At 57.0% G+C, this 17,202-nt stretch overlaps 6 protein-coding genes across 6 annotated transcripts; 3 read left to right on the forward strand and 3 right to left on the reverse strand.

Moving 5' to 3' along the window:
* Positions 1-98: 98 nt before the first annotated feature.
* On the forward strand, positions 99-3,950 carry F5144DRAFT_376847 (uncharacterized protein). Its single transcript, XM_066784556.1, has one exon. The coding sequence runs from the start codon at positions 197-199 to the stop codon at positions 3,872-3,874; it is 3,678 nt and encodes a 1,225-aa protein (XP_066640672.1). The 5' UTR covers positions 99-196; the 3' UTR covers positions 3,875-3,950.
* A 488-nt stretch (positions 3,951-4,438) lies between these two features.
* F5144DRAFT_376851 (uncharacterized protein) lies at positions 4,439-5,519 on the reverse strand. The gene is made up of 2 exons (XM_066784557.1): positions 4,572-5,519; positions 4,439-4,504 (listed from the first exon to the last, which is right to left on the reverse strand). The coding sequence occupies exon 1, from the start codon at positions 5,407-5,409 to the stop codon at positions 4,789-4,791; it is 621 nt and encodes a 206-aa protein (XP_066640673.1). The 5' UTR covers positions 5,410-5,519; the 3' UTR covers positions 4,439-4,504; positions 4,572-4,788.
* A 1,789-nt stretch (positions 5,520-7,308) lies between these two features.
* On the reverse strand, positions 7,309-9,083 carry F5144DRAFT_633202 (acyl transferase/acyl hydrolase/lysophospholipase; the record flags this gene model as incomplete). Its single annotated transcript, XM_066792528.1, has 3 exons — positions 7,309-7,879; positions 7,965-8,491; positions 8,638-9,083. Coding segments are annotated over 3 exons (1,542 nt in total), but the record flags the coding sequence as incomplete, so codon positions are not given.
* An 878-nt stretch (positions 9,084-9,961) lies between these two features.
* On the forward strand, positions 9,962-12,000 carry F5144DRAFT_633203 (major facilitator superfamily domain-containing protein; the record flags this gene model as incomplete). The annotated part of the gene is made up of 5 exons (XM_066792529.1): positions 9,962-10,586; positions 10,641-10,919; positions 10,978-11,037; positions 11,099-11,353; positions 11,413-12,000. Exons 1-5 carry the CDS (start codon positions 10,233-10,235, stop codon positions 11,998-12,000), a joined length of 1,536 nt encoding a protein of 511 aa, XP_066640675.1. The 5' UTR covers positions 9,962-10,232.
* A 1,332-nt stretch (positions 12,001-13,332) lies between these two features.
* Positions 13,333-15,581, forward strand: F5144DRAFT_584869 (Bestrophin, RFP-TM, chloride channel-domain-containing protein). The gene is made up of 3 exons (XM_066789651.1): positions 13,333-13,925; positions 13,991-14,138; positions 14,233-15,581. Exons 1-3 carry the CDS (start codon positions 13,686-13,688, stop codon positions 15,378-15,380), a joined length of 1,536 nt encoding a protein of 511 aa, XP_066640676.1. The 5' UTR covers positions 13,333-13,685; the 3' UTR covers positions 15,381-15,581.
* Positions 15,582-15,960: 379 nt separating this feature from the next.
* On the reverse strand, positions 15,961-16,985 carry F5144DRAFT_462470 (uncharacterized protein; the record flags this gene model as incomplete). The annotated part of the gene is made up of 3 exons (XM_066784983.1): positions 15,961-16,487; positions 16,552-16,873; positions 16,947-16,985. Coding segments are annotated over 3 exons (888 nt in total), but the record flags the coding sequence as incomplete, so codon positions are not given.
* Positions 16,986-17,202: the final 217 nt, after the last annotated feature.

Genomic DNA, 17,202 nt, shown 5'->3' on the forward strand with positions numbered 1-17,202 from the left:
CCATTCGTCGGACGCAATGCGTGTTCCACAGCCACGCGTGCTTGTTAAATAGCGCGGAGCGGCTGCCTTGACCCTGCTCGTGAAACTCTGCCGCAAATTCCACGCGGGGGAGCGTGTTTTTGGCCATTTGCATTCGCCTCAAGGGCGACAGTAACCGAGTAAACGTAAGACCCGTCCTCTAAGACGGCCCATAATCATGGCGTACAACGGCGCCCCATCCTCCGGGACCCCTCCTGTTGCCCCTCCGGTCGAGTCGCGGCAATACACCCCTTACCGGCCATCTGGCCAGCAACAGCAGCAGCAGCAGGTCGGGCACCATCCCTTAGCTTCACATGGCTTTCAACACCCTCAACAGCCTCAGCATGTTTCACAACATAATTACCAGCCGCCACCTTCTCCTCACCAAGCAGGCGACCTTCCGCCCGCTATGGCTGCCATGACCATTGACGGCGTAACCCCAGCTCCGCTCCGGTTGCAGCGGAAACCGGTAGCTGGCCCCGGTATGTCTTCCGAGGGGCCGCCGGTTGCGCAGACACAGCAACCCCAAAGCCCGCCACCAACTCATCCTCAATCTGGGTATTTTTCAATGCCAACTCCAGCTCCAAGTCCGTACGTTGCAAACGTCCAATCCCACCCACCTCTACAACAACAATACGGATCTTATTATCCTCCTCAATTTCCGGCGTCGCCTCCTCCACAACAATGGCATGGAGGGCCAGCCTATGCAGCACCCAGTCAAGCAACCCCTCCTACTCTTTACGAAATGGAAAGTCCTCCCAGCAGCTCATCTTATCAAGCATTCCCCGTGGGGGGCGTGGCGCCGTTCATACCCCCTAAGGTATTCCAGCCAGTCCAGACTTTTATTGCTGAGTTGGAGGGATCAGAGCCCCCGGGGCAGAGCGATGACCAGAATACTGTTGCCAAGGACCCCCCAGCAACGCCAGTGCCAGACCCAGAGCCCAGTCTCGCTGAAGATTCTAAGGTTACTCAAGCTGTTGAATCGGACTCCCTTGCGGATTCAACCTCGGACCCTCCCAGCAAATCACCCGAAGCCCAGCCTCAACAAGTCCCTGATCAAGATACGCCTTCAGATCCGGTTCTTACCTTGGCGGATAGCGAGGGTCTCATGGTTGTGGAAAAGCCTCCGCCGCCTGACCACGAAGGGCTCATCCTATCCGACGGTACTCCGGGCTCTATAGCGAACAGCTCGCACTCTGGCCACACTCATCAGTCAGCACAACAGCCAGCTTCAACCTCGCCATCCCCGGGGCCCATTGCGAACATGGCGCACCAATGGCCGTGGCACCCATCACTGAACGGTCCTAATCCCCAACATGTTGCGCCGCTGGATCAGTCGTCCCCCTCACCTGCATCTCCGGCCGCCAGCCTCCATCTGCAACAAGGTACACCGGCATCTCATCCCACACCACCGCCTTATCCTCTCCCAGCAACTGCTACACCCCCTCCGGGGCCTTTGGTGTCGCCAACAACAGAGAACCCAATCTCTCGGCCCCATTCAACCACGTTCTCCACCGTCCAGTCTCACTCACCCTCCCCCAGCCTTCAGGGGTCTCTAACTGGGGCGGCGGCAGCCACAAGTCCTCCTCCTCCACCCCCCCAACAAGTTTCTCACGTGCCAGCCGCGCCATCCTATACACCGGCAGCTTTCCCAAGCAAGCCCAACACTTTTCCAATCCCCGCTACTCCATCTGGTCACGGCACGGCACCAGCGTCCCATCCATCGGCAATTCCTTCCACACCGTCCATCGCGGGTTCCCAACACAGTTTCTCGGCACCCCCGCAGCAACCAGCATCTAAGCCTGCCAGGCATTCTGGGGCGAGCACGAGCTTCGGGGGGTTCGCTAACTCGGTCTTCAGCAAAGACACAGTCAAATGGAGCAAGAAAACGGCCAGCCGGTTTGGCGGTGCCATCAAGACGGCCGCAACCTCAGCTCACGCGGCCGCCACAAGTGCCCAAACTGCTGCTTCGCAAGCTGCTGCGTTGCATAGGCAAAAGTCGTTTGCCGCTGCCCAGATGAAAGCATCCTCTGGCAGCCAGGGAGGGGTTAACCCTCAGCCGACAACGACGACGACGGGTGTGCAGAGCCAGCCTCCTTCAAGTACTACCGGCATGCCAGGGCCTACCGTAGCTCCTAGCCCCCAAGTTTATGGCCCGCAAGGGACCACTCCCGCTCCGATGGGAATAAGCGCGACGCCAGGAGGGGTGGGGTACACGGCACCGCAGGGTCAGGGGCCTCCCGTTTGGCCCTCTGGGATCGCTGCTGGTGTAAACATGGGAAACCCTGGGATGCCTGCAGCAGCCGGTGTAGGGCCACAGCCAGGAGCGCCTCCTCCGCCTTTCCAGCGCTCTAACCTTGGCGCCGTCCCCGGCTACTACCCACAGCCTTTCGCTGGGCAGCCCCCCTATCCCAATCAACAGCAACAACAACCTTGGTTACCCGGTGCACCTATTACTGGGCCTCCTGGGAACGTGGCGAATGTCCCGCTGGTACCTGGAGCTGCCACTACGCCGGGAGGGCCTACAGCACAGTCGTCCCTCCCTCCGCCCCAGATGGGCCTCTCTGCTCAGACAAATCCCCAGGGGCCAGGGGCATCTTACCAACATTCGCCACCAGTTATCCTTCCCTCGGGGACACAAGAGACGCCTCCAGCCCACCCCCAGGTTACTAATACCCAGATTCAGGATCCTCAGCCCGAGCCATCCGAGGATGATGCAGCTACAAAGACAGAGGGTACGCCAGATTCACCAGTTCCAAACGATAAGACGGAAACCGAACCAGAAACGGAAAACTCCCCTCGGTTATCAAGCGAGGTACCAGCGCCAGATACATCTGATGGTGTTGGGCGCCAAACACCCAAGCCGGATACATCGCACCGACATGACGAATCAGCGGGTACAACCGCAACTGCCTCGTCAGCTCCCGGAAAAGCAGCTCAGGGGCAGTCCGTTCACTCTGGTCAACCCCAACCCCAGCCCCAGCCCCAGCCCCAGCCCCAGCCGAGTGCTCCCGCCGCCAGCCCTTCCCATTCCACCCAAGGACAGCCTCCACCTTCGGCTGCCCATCCATCACCCGGATACCACCAGGGGTCGGGTGGCGGCCCTGTATATCCGTACACCTACGGGCAACACTCCCAACCACAACCTTCCGGGTACACTAACCCTCCCGGCCCAAGTCCAGCAACACCAGCGCCAGGGGGTATGAGCCAGCCTGTGGGAGGACAGCCGCCTCAACAATATCCGTACCCGGCCAACGTGCCTACCCAGCAACACACCTGGAATCCCGGAAGCCCACCCCCGCAACAAACAACATGGGGGCCACCCGCAGTACCGGTTGCAGGTCAAGGCCCACCCGGACAACCTACTTATGCCCAGCAGCCATGGGGTCAGGCGCCAGTTCAGAGCTGGGCGCCGCCATACAATGGAGCTCCAGGCTATGGACAAGACCCGAACTATCCAACGCAACATGCAATAGCCCTCCCGCAACCCCAGTATGCAACGCCTCAACCGCCGACCCAATATGGAATGGCTCCACCCCCTCAACCACAAGCGCCCGGACAACAACCCGCCCCTTGGCCCGCGACTAACGTTGCCCCTTACTCGGCCCCTGTACCCAATCCAGCGGCAACCAACTGGCAACAGCAGCAACAACCACAACAACCCCCTCCACAATGGCACACACCGGCGCCCCAGCAGCTGGCTTGGGGCCCACCTCCCGGTCCAATGCAGCCGGCACCTTCTCCGTACCCCCAACCAAACAACAGTTATCCCCAGCCCGCAGGCGCGTGGGATCCCAACGCCCAGCAACCCCAACCGTGGCCCCAACCGCAGCAACCATGGTCCCATCCCCAGTGAACTACCCACCGATCCAAGCAGCCTCCCAATTCGGCCACCCACTCGACGCAACATCTCTTCGAGACCTCGGAGACGGGGGGGGGGGGGGGGGGGGGGGGGGGTTCGTAGGAACGAGAGAGGTGAGAGTGTTGGGAAAGATGGCTAGAAACACTCTGGCATCGATCGCCCTGGGACTGGCAGCATGAAGCGGGAGCGGGTGTAGGGCGGCTGGAGAGGACGAGCTTGGGCCTTGCTCGTCCAGGTACTCGTTATAGTCTCAAACCTGGGGCCGAGAGAAGGAGTGTTGTTCTTCGTTTTCTGTATAGAGCGGTTATTTATTGTCTAGTCAGCATACCCACGAGCTATGAGAGAGGTTGTTTTCTTCTACTCCCGGCAGTCTGTTCCTTAGAAGGAAGGGGCTCGTTGGCCGATTAGGTTGGGTTAATTACGCCGTCCCTGTCGCGGTCCCTGGCAACGTGTAACGGCCCTTGTCAACTCACGAAGTCGGTAGGTGCTTAAAGGGTATATAGCCTTTACGTATTCTATCTACGGCACCTCGTCATTCCTTTTTCATCCTGTTATGGAATGACTTAAGCCAATGGCTGATCCAAGAGCTATTGCATTGCGGCGTGAAGTTTCCAAGCCCCAATTCTCCCACCGGACAGTTAGTGAACCATGTTCTCGCGTTTGAGCAGGGAGCGAAAGATTGGCAACTTACATCGATGCCTCGACGCTTGGGTGGCTGATCAAGCAAGGTGCTTAGTGCATCTCGTAGCAATGGCGGCCTTAAGCCTCTGCTGCACGGGCTTGATGCCCACCCGAGAATCGTGTCGTCAAATGTCGGCGGGTCTGGTGCCGGCAGATTAACTACGCTCTCGTGAACTGATTCTTTGTTAAGTGATTCAAGTTCTTGGTCAGCTGCTTGTGCCTGTTGGTCAAATGCGTGGCCACTTTGGTATCATGAGGTCGCTAATCGCTTGCACGGCTTCGCGAATTTCACCCTCCGGCGTCGTCAAGGCTTCAATTTCCAGCTTCACAAACGGGTCTTTGATCGACCGTCTACGAGGGCCAGTGCTTAAGACCGCATGATGGCGGTTGTCTTGTGTCAGACAAGGCGCCTGCTTCAGGACCTCGACCTGGATTGCCGCCCTCCGGGCTCCTTGGAGCGTGACAACTTCATCGCTCGGAGTATAAGAAGGCCGAAAAGCACTCCGAACGCAAAAAAGAGCAACGAGGTTTTCAGCCGCTGTCACAGCGCCTTCCATGCAAGCATGGAATACCGCGTGCCCGAGCAAGACACCCCGGTTACATGACGATGAGAAACATTGGTCCATCGCCCCAGGGTAGTACACCCACTCGCCAGCGAGGTGATCGCGTATTTGGGCATCATCCAACGCACGGGCCGACGGATAGATCATGTGGTCCATGAGCTCGTGGAGAGCTCCGAGGTGGTCCTGCGCCGGCGGCTCGACCCTGGAGTTGACGCTGAGGGCGAAGGATAGCAATATGCGACTGTCGAGATAATCCACCAAGCTACCCAGATTTTCCTTCCACATCAGCGGGATGGCTTCAGTGGCCTGAGAGACAGACCAGTAAGAAGGCTTCTCTCGGGGGAACGTCAGAGCCAGGTACCGTCTTGCCAGGTGTTCGACGTGCGCGCGAGCGGCGTCTTCGGTGACTTTCAGTTCGTCCGAATTCGGGAGCTCTTCCAAAAAGTCCTTGACCGTCCGGTGAATGAACTGGACAATATAGCCCTGAAGAGCCACTTTGCCGCTATCAGAGGACGGTACGTACACCCTCGTTTAAATCCACCTTAACAACTTCTATCAAGGGGCCGCAATATCTCGCCAACTGACGACGGAAATCCGGCCACGACGAAATCCTGACTCGGTTTGAAACGATAGGATCCTTCTCGGACTTTAGGGCCAGTTCAAGCTCCGCGGGGACGGCGAGTGCCTCCCACAGCTCCGGTAGCCTGAGGGGCCGACCAAAGGATCCAGCTCCGGCGACCAGGGTAAAGATGTTGTGGCTCTTCTGAAGTTCGTTGATTCTAAGCTTAGAGCGTAAGCCCTGGATGATTGTTGAGTAGAGATCGTAGAGCTCCAGAGGCAACGACCTCAGTCTGGATTCTATTTCTTGAAACGTTGACATGCCAGCTGCAGCTGCGACCTGCAAGTCGTTGAGGATGAGTGTAACCCAGAGAATAATGCCCCGGGCATGATGGAGAATATACTCGCGAATCCGCCCTAAGGAGTCTGCCTCAGATGCCTGGATGTTTTGCAGCGCCCGGCACATCCCTGGGCGTGCCCTGGATTTGTTATTGTTGCCATAGCAGGGCACATACACGTCGCTATCCGAGTCATAGGTGTGCATTGCAGTTTGCAAGGACGCAACCCCATGGTTCACCAGAACTTCGATGTCGGTCCTGTTTTCGTTCTCCAGTGTGATTCGGAACGTATGTTCCAGCTCTCGTTGCGCTCGGCGAAAGTCCAACTCGAGCAGGGGCTCCGGTCGGCTCAAGAGAACGAATTTCATTCTTGACCCTTCCACTCCAACCACCAAGCGAGCCAAAGCACCCAGGATGGTCCGGGTTCTGTTCTGCCGCTGCGCGGCTGGGCCTCGCAACATCGCCTCGCTGGTTGACTTCGCCTCGTCCACGGCACCAACGATACAAATAATGGAGGTTCCAGTGGCGCTGACGCGTCTGAGAATGTCTAAGCCGGTGGCCTCAAAGTCCGAAGATGAACACCAGGATGAAGATTCCAGTTCCTGGACGGAGAACTTGCGGTAACAATCGACGACAATATCGCGGAAGACAAACTGTTCCTGGCACAGGATCTGGTAAACGAGCGAGCGCAGGAGGGAAGAGTGGGACATGCCCACATCCCCAAGCCGGGACGAGTAGAACCATCCAGCGATGATGGATGGTGGGTAACCACTGCGTGAAGAGGAATGCTCGGAGATGCCTGGTGCTTCTCGCTCCCATGAGGCAACGATCCGTTTCTGCATAGAACTCGCGAGGACGGACTTGCCACTGCCCGGTTTTCCCTCAACCCACAGTATTCCTTGGTTTGCTGCACCCCAGGCCTTGTATTCCGGGTGCTCCCAGATCCACAAGTTCGTCCCGTCGTCAGGGTGGTCGATTTGATTCCGGCGCGTGTTCCAGTCACCGAAGTGTAGCGATGCAACACACTCTGTTCGAGGTTAGATTATCATTAATGCTTGTATCTGGGGCTAGCTTACCGCCATACTCGGTGTTGCTGTCGACCTGCAACACACCTTCGAGCTCTTTAGTTACACCCACCATGGCCTGGCCCGACAGGACAACGGGCAGGGACTCTTCCGCACTTCGGGAGCTCTTGTCAAAACGAGATCTAAGGCCAGACAAAAGACCCTTGAGGCCAGGGGCTTGGATGAGATGCACATTATCGATGGCGATACAGGCAGGCCTGCTTCCAGTAGAGATTGCTGTTGCGAGCAGCGCCACGCCAATATTCAGGGTCATTGATTCTGGGTTGTTCGTCGCCAATCGCATCCACCGCCTGTCAGCCGAGTTTAGCATGAGTAGTCGTTGTCTGAGGTCTTCGAAGTGGTCGTGATCCACCAAGAATGCCTGGCAAATGAGAGAAACGAGGACGTGGTGAGCGGACACGGTGGGTTGGCCCATCCCTCTCTCATCTTTGTTGATGCCAACTCCATCTGGCGGCTCTGCGAGACACTGGAAATACAAGCTGCGGGAGGGGCCAGGCTTGTCACCGGTTCCCGGGAGCCTATGTGACTGCAGTCCAAAGGGGAGAGACTGGACTAAAGACGCAGCCACCCAGCCGCCGGAGCAGCCTCCAGAGTTGGAAGCCAGCCGACAATGGAGGAAAGAACTCGATTCATTCTGTGACCGCCACGTATCGTATGGCGTAGTATGGGTAAGCCACTGAAGATCCTCGCGCCCCATGTGGTTTCCCGGGTCGTTGAGGCCCTCTATGGAGACCTTGGCGAATTCGATGATGTCCCCGGCTACGGCATTGGTCCCTATGTTTGCGCCAGTCTTGTCAGCCCATCTTTCTTAGTCTTACCATTGGCCTAACGCAGCTTGTACAACAGGAGGAAGTCTTACACTCGCGCTCCTGTAACATCAAAGCACACTTCTTCAGCTTCATGAATGTGTCGTCCTCCTGAATGTACGCCCTTGTTGCAGCAGCAATATCATCCCACTTCTCCACCTCGTGCAAACCCACAGACTGAAGGCCGGCAGTGACATTGAACCTGAAGGCGTGGCCTTTGGCGAAAAGCTTCGAGTGGTGCTTCTGGAACACGCTTGCCGTGGCTTCCGTGTCGGTCGATATGGCCTTCAGGGCCTTTGCCAGGCCGGCGACGTCCGGGCCAAAGGAGACGAGGGACGGCAACCCAGTACCGATGGAGACGAGGCACTTCACGCGAGCCTCATCTAGGCCTTCTCCGCCGCCCCATATGTCGCCGGCTTCCGTCCACAGATATTTTATAGGATTGTTCGCTCCCGTTGCGCCATCCACGAAGGTCTCACCTCCGATGGTGATAGGATCGAAAAAGGTTGTTGCGGCCGACGTGGCGCGCGCCGCCTCCCATATCTTGGCCTGGGATAGTGCGTCGTTGCTACGTCGAGGGCTATGATACGAGGAGAAAACAACTGGGCGGCCGGTCTGTTGGCTTGTCGCGCATACGAAACTACAATTATAGATAGCGGGGATATGGTCATCCATGAAGTTTGAGAGAAGCCCGAAGACGAGATGGGCATAAACTGAGTGACGAACACTTTGCAGCAGCTGTCCTCCTCATCTTCTCGCAATGAAGCATCTGGGTCATCCTTCAACAACGCCTTAATCTCCGTCTTTAGCGCGATGTGGTCGAAGCGCCCTTGCGTCTCGCCAGTCCAGACGCTGATCCGGTGGTGGACCTTGGTGAAGACCTTGGGCGCCAGCTTGTTGTATGCGAGGATGCACTCGTCGACGGTCATACGCATCCTTCCCAGCATGATGGCTATCAGCCCTCCCGTCGAATTGCCGCCGATCATGTGGAAATAGTCGCAGGGCCGGGGCGGCTGTTGCGGATCGATGGCTTCCATCAGCTGCTTGAGGATCATCAGGCTGGACAAGCCCCGCACGCCGCCGCCGTCGAGCGACAGCAAACAGAGCTGATCATCGATATCATTGCGCCGAACTGTGGCCTGTTCGGCTTTGGGCTCGTCATTAGCGGGCATGGGTCGAGTTGGACGGCACTGGGGACAACAGTTGTCGGGTTTGCCCACGGCACGAGGATGTCGTCGTCCATCACCCAAGGCTTTGATACCTAAATCAACAGTGATTGGCGCGGGGAGTTGGACCCGCGTGCGGCTGATTCCCACCTAGGTGTGTGTGGTTGGCTGACATCTGTGATCAAATGTGATTATTCGGAACACACAGGTGCGTATAGGTAAACAAACACCATGCTCGGTATCTACACAGAGCTTCCATGCGTAACGTGTTAGGAAAAATGTTAAAAACTGTGATGATTGTTTCCTCTTGAACAATCCACTAAATGGACTTTTGAGTCCTTAAGATGGGCTTGCAGTTGTCCAAGAGTCCGCCGTTGGCGACATCGTGACCAGCCAGGAGAAGCACCATTGCCGACTAGACGCAACAGGCCGCCTGGGTGTTAAAGAATGACATATCATTAACATGCAAGCTCCCCACAGCCTTTCAAACTTTAGAAAACGTGGACTGAAGCAGCAGCCGAGACATGTTCCAACCCCCTCCATCCCACGCCCCCGCAACGTTTATTGACCGGGGCGCATGCTCCGTCAACGGCGTGCTCAGTATCTCCGGCACCCGGACAGGTGGTGTTCGCACGCCATGTCGCTACCAGAACCGTGGGTCTGTGATGTCGTGATTAGTACCCTGCACGGCCGCCCTCTATTCCCCAACGTTGCGTGGGGGCGGCGGCCCAATGATGTCGACCGAACAGCCATGTCGCAATTCTAGCGGAAATGTGGCCATGATCAACCGCATCAACAAGTCGCAATGTGAGCTGCAACCATTGCAGACTGCGGGGTTCTGTAAACCGAGAACCGGATGTTGAGTTGGGGATTAAAGACCCTTGACCTTAGGTCGGCAACGGTCTCTATTTAAGGGGGTGGTGTCACGGACAGAAGGTGATCCCTTGAATCAGCCAGTCTTGCAATCAACTGCTACACCACTTTCTAGTGTACATAATTTGTGGCCGCCAGTGGGTGTGTAGCTGCCGGAAAATTGCATAGACGAAGTCCGCTTTAGTTGCCGATCCCACCGCCCCGTTATCATTGCCGTCGTTCCAGATCATAAGGTGACGCCCGAGACACACCTCCTCATATCCCCACACATTTCGGTGCAGCATGTCTGCCGAAGTAACCGGCAAGGCACCGGACACCGTGCCGGTGCCGCAGAAAGAAGATGGCCCTGAAGTGGGCGGTCTCGACACGAAACTACCACTCAAGGGCGAGTCTGAACCATCTTCAGGATCCGAGCTAGGGGAGGTTGAGTCGGGCACCATCGACGAGAAAGCACTGCTCCGCAAGCTCGACTGGCGGTTGTTGCCCGCCGTGGGAGTCCTGTATCTGCTTTCCTTCCTCGACCGCAGCAATGTTGGCAACGCCCGTATCGAGGGTCTCACGGACGACCTAGGCATGACGGGGAACCAGTACTTGACGGGTTTGACGTTGTACTTTATCGGTTACGTTCTCTTTGAAGTGAGATTTTGCTGCTTCCCTTCGATAGGACGACGAAGTTAACCTTCCCACCAGGTACCCTGCAACATCATCTTGAAGAGGACAACGCCTCGCTTCTGGTTGCCCACCCTGACCGTCCTCTGGGGTGTGGTGGCAACCCTGATGGGTATTGTCCAGAACCTGACGGGCTTCTTCATCGCCCGCTTCTTCTTGGGCGTGACTGAATCCGGGCTGTTCCCTGGAGTGGTCTACTACTTCTCGATGTGGTATCAGAGACGGGAGAGACAGTTCCGCATCTCGCTGTTCTTCGGTGTTGCCGCACTGGCAGGCTCCTTTGGAGGTATCTTGGCCTACGTAAGTGGCCCAATATGCCGATTCGTTAGAGCCAACATACTGATGCTCGCCTGCGCAGGGAATTGGACATATGGCCGGCGTCGTGTGGGAGAACGGCTGGCGTTGGATTTTCATCCTCGTAAGCTGTGCCGGAGCGTACCTATCGCCTTACTTATGGCCACCACTAACTGCGGGAATAGGAAGGTATCGCCACCGTGCTCGTAGCCATTGCGGCCTACTACTTCATCCACAACTACCCCGAGACAGCCGACTTTCTTTCGGAAAAGGAACGCACCTTCATCCGCAACCGCTTGTCGTCGGACAGTGACGCGACCCGCGACGAGCGTTTCACGTGGGAGAACGTCCTCAAGGCGCTGCGTGACCCCAAGAGCTGGTTGTACGGGCTCAGCTTCCACGGCATGAGCCTTCCGTTGTACACATTCTCGCTGTTCTTGGTATGTGGCTGTCTATGCCAAACCGCTGGTGATATCTCAGCTAATCCCGCCCATCATAGCCCACCATCATTAAGGATCTCGGCTACGAAGCCGCCAACGCGCAGCTCCTCACAATCCCCCCCTACGCATTCGCCTTCCTCACCACCATCGGCGTGGCCATCCTCTCCGAACGCACCGGCCACCGCGCCATCCCCATCATCGGCTCAGCGCTATTCGCCATGATCGGGTACATCATCCTGCTTACCAACTCCGACCCGTCCAGCCGGCCGGGGGTCTCGTACCTAGGCACCTTCTTCGCCGCGGGCGGCATCTATCCGGCGACGGCGCTCGCGCTGTCGTGGCCGGCCATCAACGTCTCGGGTCAGACCAAGCGAGCCGTCGCCAACGCAATGCAGATCAGCATCGGAAACTGCGGTGCCGTGATTGGTACCCAGCTGTATCGATCCGGTGACGGCCCGCGCTACTTTGTCGGTCACAGTTTTGCGTTGGGATACCTATTGTTTGAGATCGTCGTGTCGGTGATCTTGTACTACATGTTGAAGAGGGAGAATGAGAGGCGGGAGGCCATCACCCCGGAAGTCAAGGCAGTGGGGGAACTGGAGGACTGGAGCGGCGATGAGGACCCAAGATGGCGGTTCCAATATTAGTTGATGGGCCCGCATCAATATTAACCCATTGTTTGCCCGCCGGGGGCGTCAGTTATGATGACATGTTGGGATGTATACCTGGCCTTGAAAATTAGATGATAAAAAAAGCCAGAGACACTTGACTCAAGATTCCCTTTGTTTGCTACCCGCTCTGACTCCTACTCGATCGGAACCCGGCCCTTCTCTTTTACCGTTTTTGCGAGGCGATGATCACACGATAGCCGGGTACTGAAGTCAGACACTTCATGCATGGATGTCGATCGTGCCCGACGCTCCGGACCGCGGCTATTTCCCCCTGGCGATTATCACGGGGAAGATCGGCGATTATAACGCAATGAACCTGGAAAGTGGCCGATGACCTTTTGGATACGAAGATTTACTCAAAGAACACTTAAATAGAGAACCAGCCCTGAGTCGAGCCAGTCTCCTTCAAAGCTGAGACCGGAAGTTGAACAAAGGAGACAGAGATAACCTTGGCGGGTTAGGGGTACTAATTAAAGCATTTCGTGAGAATTTTCATGACATGGCTCATTGTCATTGGTTATGGGGAATTCAAAAAGCCGAAGGAACAACTGCATCTCAGTGTTGGTGCTTCCAAGTCGAATCGCAGCCCCGAGTCCAGACTTCTCTCACTCCACCAACCAATTTTGTTTGGCTGACAAAAATACGAACATGAGATGAACGGGACTTGTTGGACCCACCAACCAACTCGGTGTTCGAAAAGTTGGCCAGACATCTTGGCACGGCTGGAGCCGTTTCTTCTGCCGATCAGCGAGGAAACCCCTGACTCCGCGTACAGTTCTCGTTCTAGCCCTGCCACCAAGTCGTGGTTCGTGCTAAGAAATAACGTCAACCTTCTCCAGACTCCATAGCACACGCGCATGGAACGCGGACGGCCCCGAGACCTTTCTGCAAGCCATTTCGCGCGCCTAGGCATCTCTGTTTGGCAGTCTGCGGCAAAGAATGCAGGGTGGCCCTGGAGACGTCCAATCCGGGAAAGGGATGCAGTTGATCAGGGATCGGGACGGGAACGAGTTCCAGATTTGGTGTGTGACGTGGTTCCGGCGGCACTGCCATTCGTGTAATTTGTCCGAGGCCTGACTCCAGCGGCAGGGCAGGATGAGCCGATGAAAGACAGCATCCAATGGGCCTGTGTGGCCCACAGAGCGTTGAGCGGGCTTGCCACGTCCCCGTTGGACAGGGTTTGTTTCAAAAGAAGCTTCCGCGAGGCCTAGAACGTCCAGGCGCAGCAGTTGCAGACCCCTGGAAATCTCACCCTTGAACGCGAGCCCCTGTGCTTGGCAGGGGACGAGGGGAGGGGAGGTGCCGCCGGGACGCCGCCGGCAGGGTCATGAAAGGAAAAGGATCACAGAAAGAATCTCAAAGGAGAACCCTTTTTCTTCTCTCTTTTTTCTTTGACGCCGATCACCTACTGACCTTTTTGGCAGTTGACTTCCTTCATAGATAGCCTTTCGTTTTTTTTAAAAAACCTTTTATTGTTGCGCACTTACACGCCTCTTTGGCTTTACTTCTTCCACTCTTTTTGGTTGCCCTGTCTGCCCCTGAACTTTCTTCGTTGGTTTCAGAGGATTTGACAGCAGTAACTGCGCCCCGTCACTCATTGCTTTCACTTGGCTTCTTTCCAGCAAACTACTGCAGTTACCTTGGCCGAATATTGAATCAGCATGGCCGAAGACGGTCATGCCGCAGGCGGAGCCCCCACTGCTCACGCCGCCCCGGGAGCCCCGGGAGCCGGTGGTCACGGCCCGGCGGACAACCTTGCGATCAACACTCAAATCAAAACCAATGGCACCAGCCCCAACGGCGTCCTTTTGGAGGAAATCGCGTCCCTGACATCGCCTCGCCTCTTCACGCCCAACCCATTCAGTCGCAAGAACACTTCCCTAGATATTGACGACTATTTTGTATGGACCTTCCTCGGCCCCGCTGTCCATCCGTGTTGGCTCGCGCTAACCCCTGGCTGCTACAGACCGGACCCCGCGATATCCAGAAGCACTCGAAATGGCCCATCTTCCTACAAATGCACGGGAGCATCCTTCCCAAGCTAATCCTTCCGCTGCTTTCCATTGGCGCGTGGGCGACATGCGTCACATGTATCCATGTGTTGGTCACACCAAGTACGTTTAGACTTTGGGACTTTGTCCCCTCCGATGCACCCCGTGTTGCCCCCCCTCCCGGCGGCACTCGGAACTGACAATGTTCCCCAAATAGTCAACATCGGCAGCGTGCTCCTTACCGTCCTCGGTTTTGTCGTCGGTCTGGGACTGTCGTTCCGTAGCTCCACGGCATACGAGCGCTACGCCGAAGGTCGCCGGTACTGGGCCCAGCTGATCCTGGCGAGCCAGAACCTCGGGCGTGTCTTCTGGGTCCACACGGCCGAGCGGAGCGACATCCCCGAGGACCAAAAGGAGCAGCACAAGCGCCGAGACGTGCTCGAGCGGCTGACGGCCATGAACCTGGTGGTGGCCTTCTCGGTCGCGCTCAAGCACCGCCTGCGGTTCGAGCCCTACACGTGCTACGACGACATCGCCAACCTCGTGTCCCACCTCGGCACCTTCGCGCAGGCGGCCACCACGGACGACCCGGACAACGCCCAGCGGGCCTTCAAGCGCCACGGTTTCTTCAAGAGCGTCGGCGAGTACCTGGGCGTCTCCTTCGCCGAGAGCAACCCGCGCAAGGCCGTCAAGAAGGCCGGCCGCCCGCTCGGCAACCTGCCCCTGGAGATCCTGTCGTACCTGGCCAGTTACGCCGACGAGATCGCGCTGGACGGGCGCCTCCCCATCCCGATGCAGCAGACGACCGTGTACAACAACATCGCGATGCTCAACGACGTGCTCGTGGGCACGGAGCGCGTGCTCAACACGCCGCTGCCCATCGCGTACGCCATCGCCATCGCGCAGATCACGTGGGTGTACATCCTGGTGCTGCCCTTCCAGCTGCTGGGCACGGTGGGCGACCAGACGTGGATCACGATCCCGGCGACGGTGGTGGCGGCCTACATCATCCTGGGCATCCTCTTCATCGGGCGCGAGATCGAGAACCCCTTCGGGCAGGACGTCAACGACCTCCCGCTCGAGGTGTACTGCGCGCAGATCGCGGCCGAGATGGATGTTATTGCCGCCCGGCCCAAGCCCCGCAGCCGCGACTGGATGGAGTCGATCGACAACCGCGTGCTGTGGCCGCTGTCGAGCTCGGGCTGGCCCGTGTGGATGAAGCGGAGCGAGGACAAGATCCGGGAGGCTGTCGTGCACAAGGTCGAGGCCACCTTTGTGAGCCAGAAGGGCAAGGAGGCCGCCGTGCTGAAGGGCCGCGCGCCGTCGGAGAAGGGGTATGCCAAGGGGTCTGTGAGTGATGTTTAGGATATGGCTTGACAACGGTGATGTTGTTGTGGGTGGGTGGGTATTGGGTAATCGGTGGAGGCATTGGTTGGTTTTTGTTATGGATGGGAGGGTATAAAAATGCATGGTGTGGCGGCGTCAAACCCCTATTTGGTTTCTTCCTATTCATTTTCCCGAGTTTGGTATACTTCCTAGACCAATATTTACGCCTTTGAACAAAGTCAAACCCTCAGAAGCATCAACGCTATTATCGTTGGACGTTCCTTACATAACTGCCACCCCTATCTCCCTCTTACCGAAAAGGCAGACTCCGGCCAAGCTCCCTAATGTCCCTCTCCCTCTCATACTCGCCAACACTATGCTTGTTCGTCACATGGTTCACCAAGCCCTCCTCCGACTTACACAGCGTGTCCCGATCGCGATAGCAATAACACAAGTAACAAGCATACCCCGAATTCTCCCGGTGACACTTGAAAATAAACCGCCTCGTCAGCAGGTACGTCCGCACCACAATCCCCCCCTCGGACCCAACATCCGACCCCCTACCACCCACGGAAGACAGACGATCATCCCTCAGCGACCCGCGCCTACCCCCCCTCACAGCGAGCTCCTTCTCGACCCTCCACGACCGACACCCATCCACAACATCATCCCCATCCTCGGCCCTAGCATCACACCCCGCACACACTGCCGCCCCACGGTCCACAGCAATGACGCTCTCCAGCGGCCTGCTAGTCTGCTGCAGTTCCCTAGCGCAGCGACAAAACAGCGGCGCCGCGGCATTGCTGGGGTGGGTGAGGGCCTTCTGTAGCGCGTGACCACCATGGCTCCGGACTGAGTCCGTCGTCGTCGAGCGGTCGCCGCGGAGGGAGGGGGTGGAGGAGATCCTCCGCATCATGGGACCGCCAGGTCGTCGTTCTTGTTGTTGTTGGACTTGGGGTGCAGATTGGAGAAGGCGTTGGTACTGGTCGCGCAGGGCTCGGATGCTGCTCTCGCGGGCGAACTCAGATGTGTTGTAGAGGCGGTTGAGGTCGGGGAGGGTGCCGGTGAGGATGGCTTCTTCGAGGAGCTTGATGACGCTGCCTTGGAGGAGGATGATTTGGCCTTGGATCTGGTTTTGGGCGACCACTGGAGGTGGATGGTTAACGTTTGTGTTTCTCACAATCAGATGATAGCAATGGTAAAGACTCACAGTCACCCTCGGCAAACTTTGGTCCTAGGTTTGCGAAATATCGGTTGTACTCGTTCTGGACCATCTTGCCATTCTGCTGAAGCGAGTTCCGAAACTCATTGTCTCCATCACTGGCCTTGCTGCTTTTTGTGCTCTCTTCTTTGATGCGCTCCTTCTCCTCCTCGGCTTCGTTCAGGCGCCCTTCGAGTTCCTTGATTCTCTTATTCTGCCCCCGGTCCAACTTCTTTTGCCGGCGTTGCTCGATGAGACGGTCGTATAAGTTTATGCTGGTAATGAAGGTGCCAGCTACCGTTGAGACGAGGGTTGCGAGGAAGAAGCCTTGCTAATTATGGTGGCGTTGGTATTAGATAGAGTCGCAGTTTTGTTGCTGTTACTTTTTTAATGTGAGTGCCTACCTTGAGCTTCCCCTCTGAAACCATCTCCGCAGTGTCCATATCGAAGGTGAATCGATGCCCGGGAATGGGTAACACAAGGAGTGAAGGGCTGCAACGGAAACGGAAGTGATGGTTGATATCCTAGTAAAGTTGTGCTGGGCTGGGCTGGGCTACGAAATGCTACCCCTCGAACGTAACATGGATCCTTCGGATATCTTATAACCTTTCATCGGTTGTCCCTGACAAGACTTCAGCCAGGGCTTTTCGGCTCACACCA

The sequence above is a fragment of the Chaetomium tenue genome, assembly GCF_020726465.1.
Source record: "Chaetomium tenue strain MPI-SDFR-AT-0079 chromosome Unknown F5144scaffold_6, whole genome shotgun sequence".
NCBI classification, from domain to species: Eukaryota; Fungi; Ascomycota; class Sordariomycetes; order Sordariales; family Chaetomiaceae; genus Chaetomium; species Chaetomium tenue.

What these genes read in the sequence shown, in the direction of transcription:
- F5144DRAFT_376847 (XM_066784556.1), top strand. Translation starts at nt 197, where the DNA reads ATGGCGTACAACGGCGCCCCATCCTCCGGGACCCCTCCTGTTGCCCCT.
- F5144DRAFT_376851 (XM_066784557.1), bottom strand. Translation starts at nt 5,409, where the DNA reads ATGTGGAAGGAAAATCTGGGTAGCTTGGTGGATTATCTCGACAGTCGC.
- F5144DRAFT_584869 (XM_066789651.1), top strand. Translation starts at nt 13,686, where the DNA reads ATGGCCGAAGACGGTCATGCCGCAGGCGGAGCCCCCACTGCTCACGCC. An exon ending in TAGATATTGACGACTATTTT is followed by an intron (nt 13,926 to 13,990) that starts GTATGGACCTTC and finishes TGGCTGCTACAG; the next exon opens with ACCGGACCCCGCGATATCCA. An exon ending in CCATGTGTTGGTCACACCAA is followed by an intron (nt 14,139 to 14,232) that starts GTACGTTTAGAC and finishes TTCCCCAAATAG; the next exon opens with TCAACATCGGCAGCGTGCTC.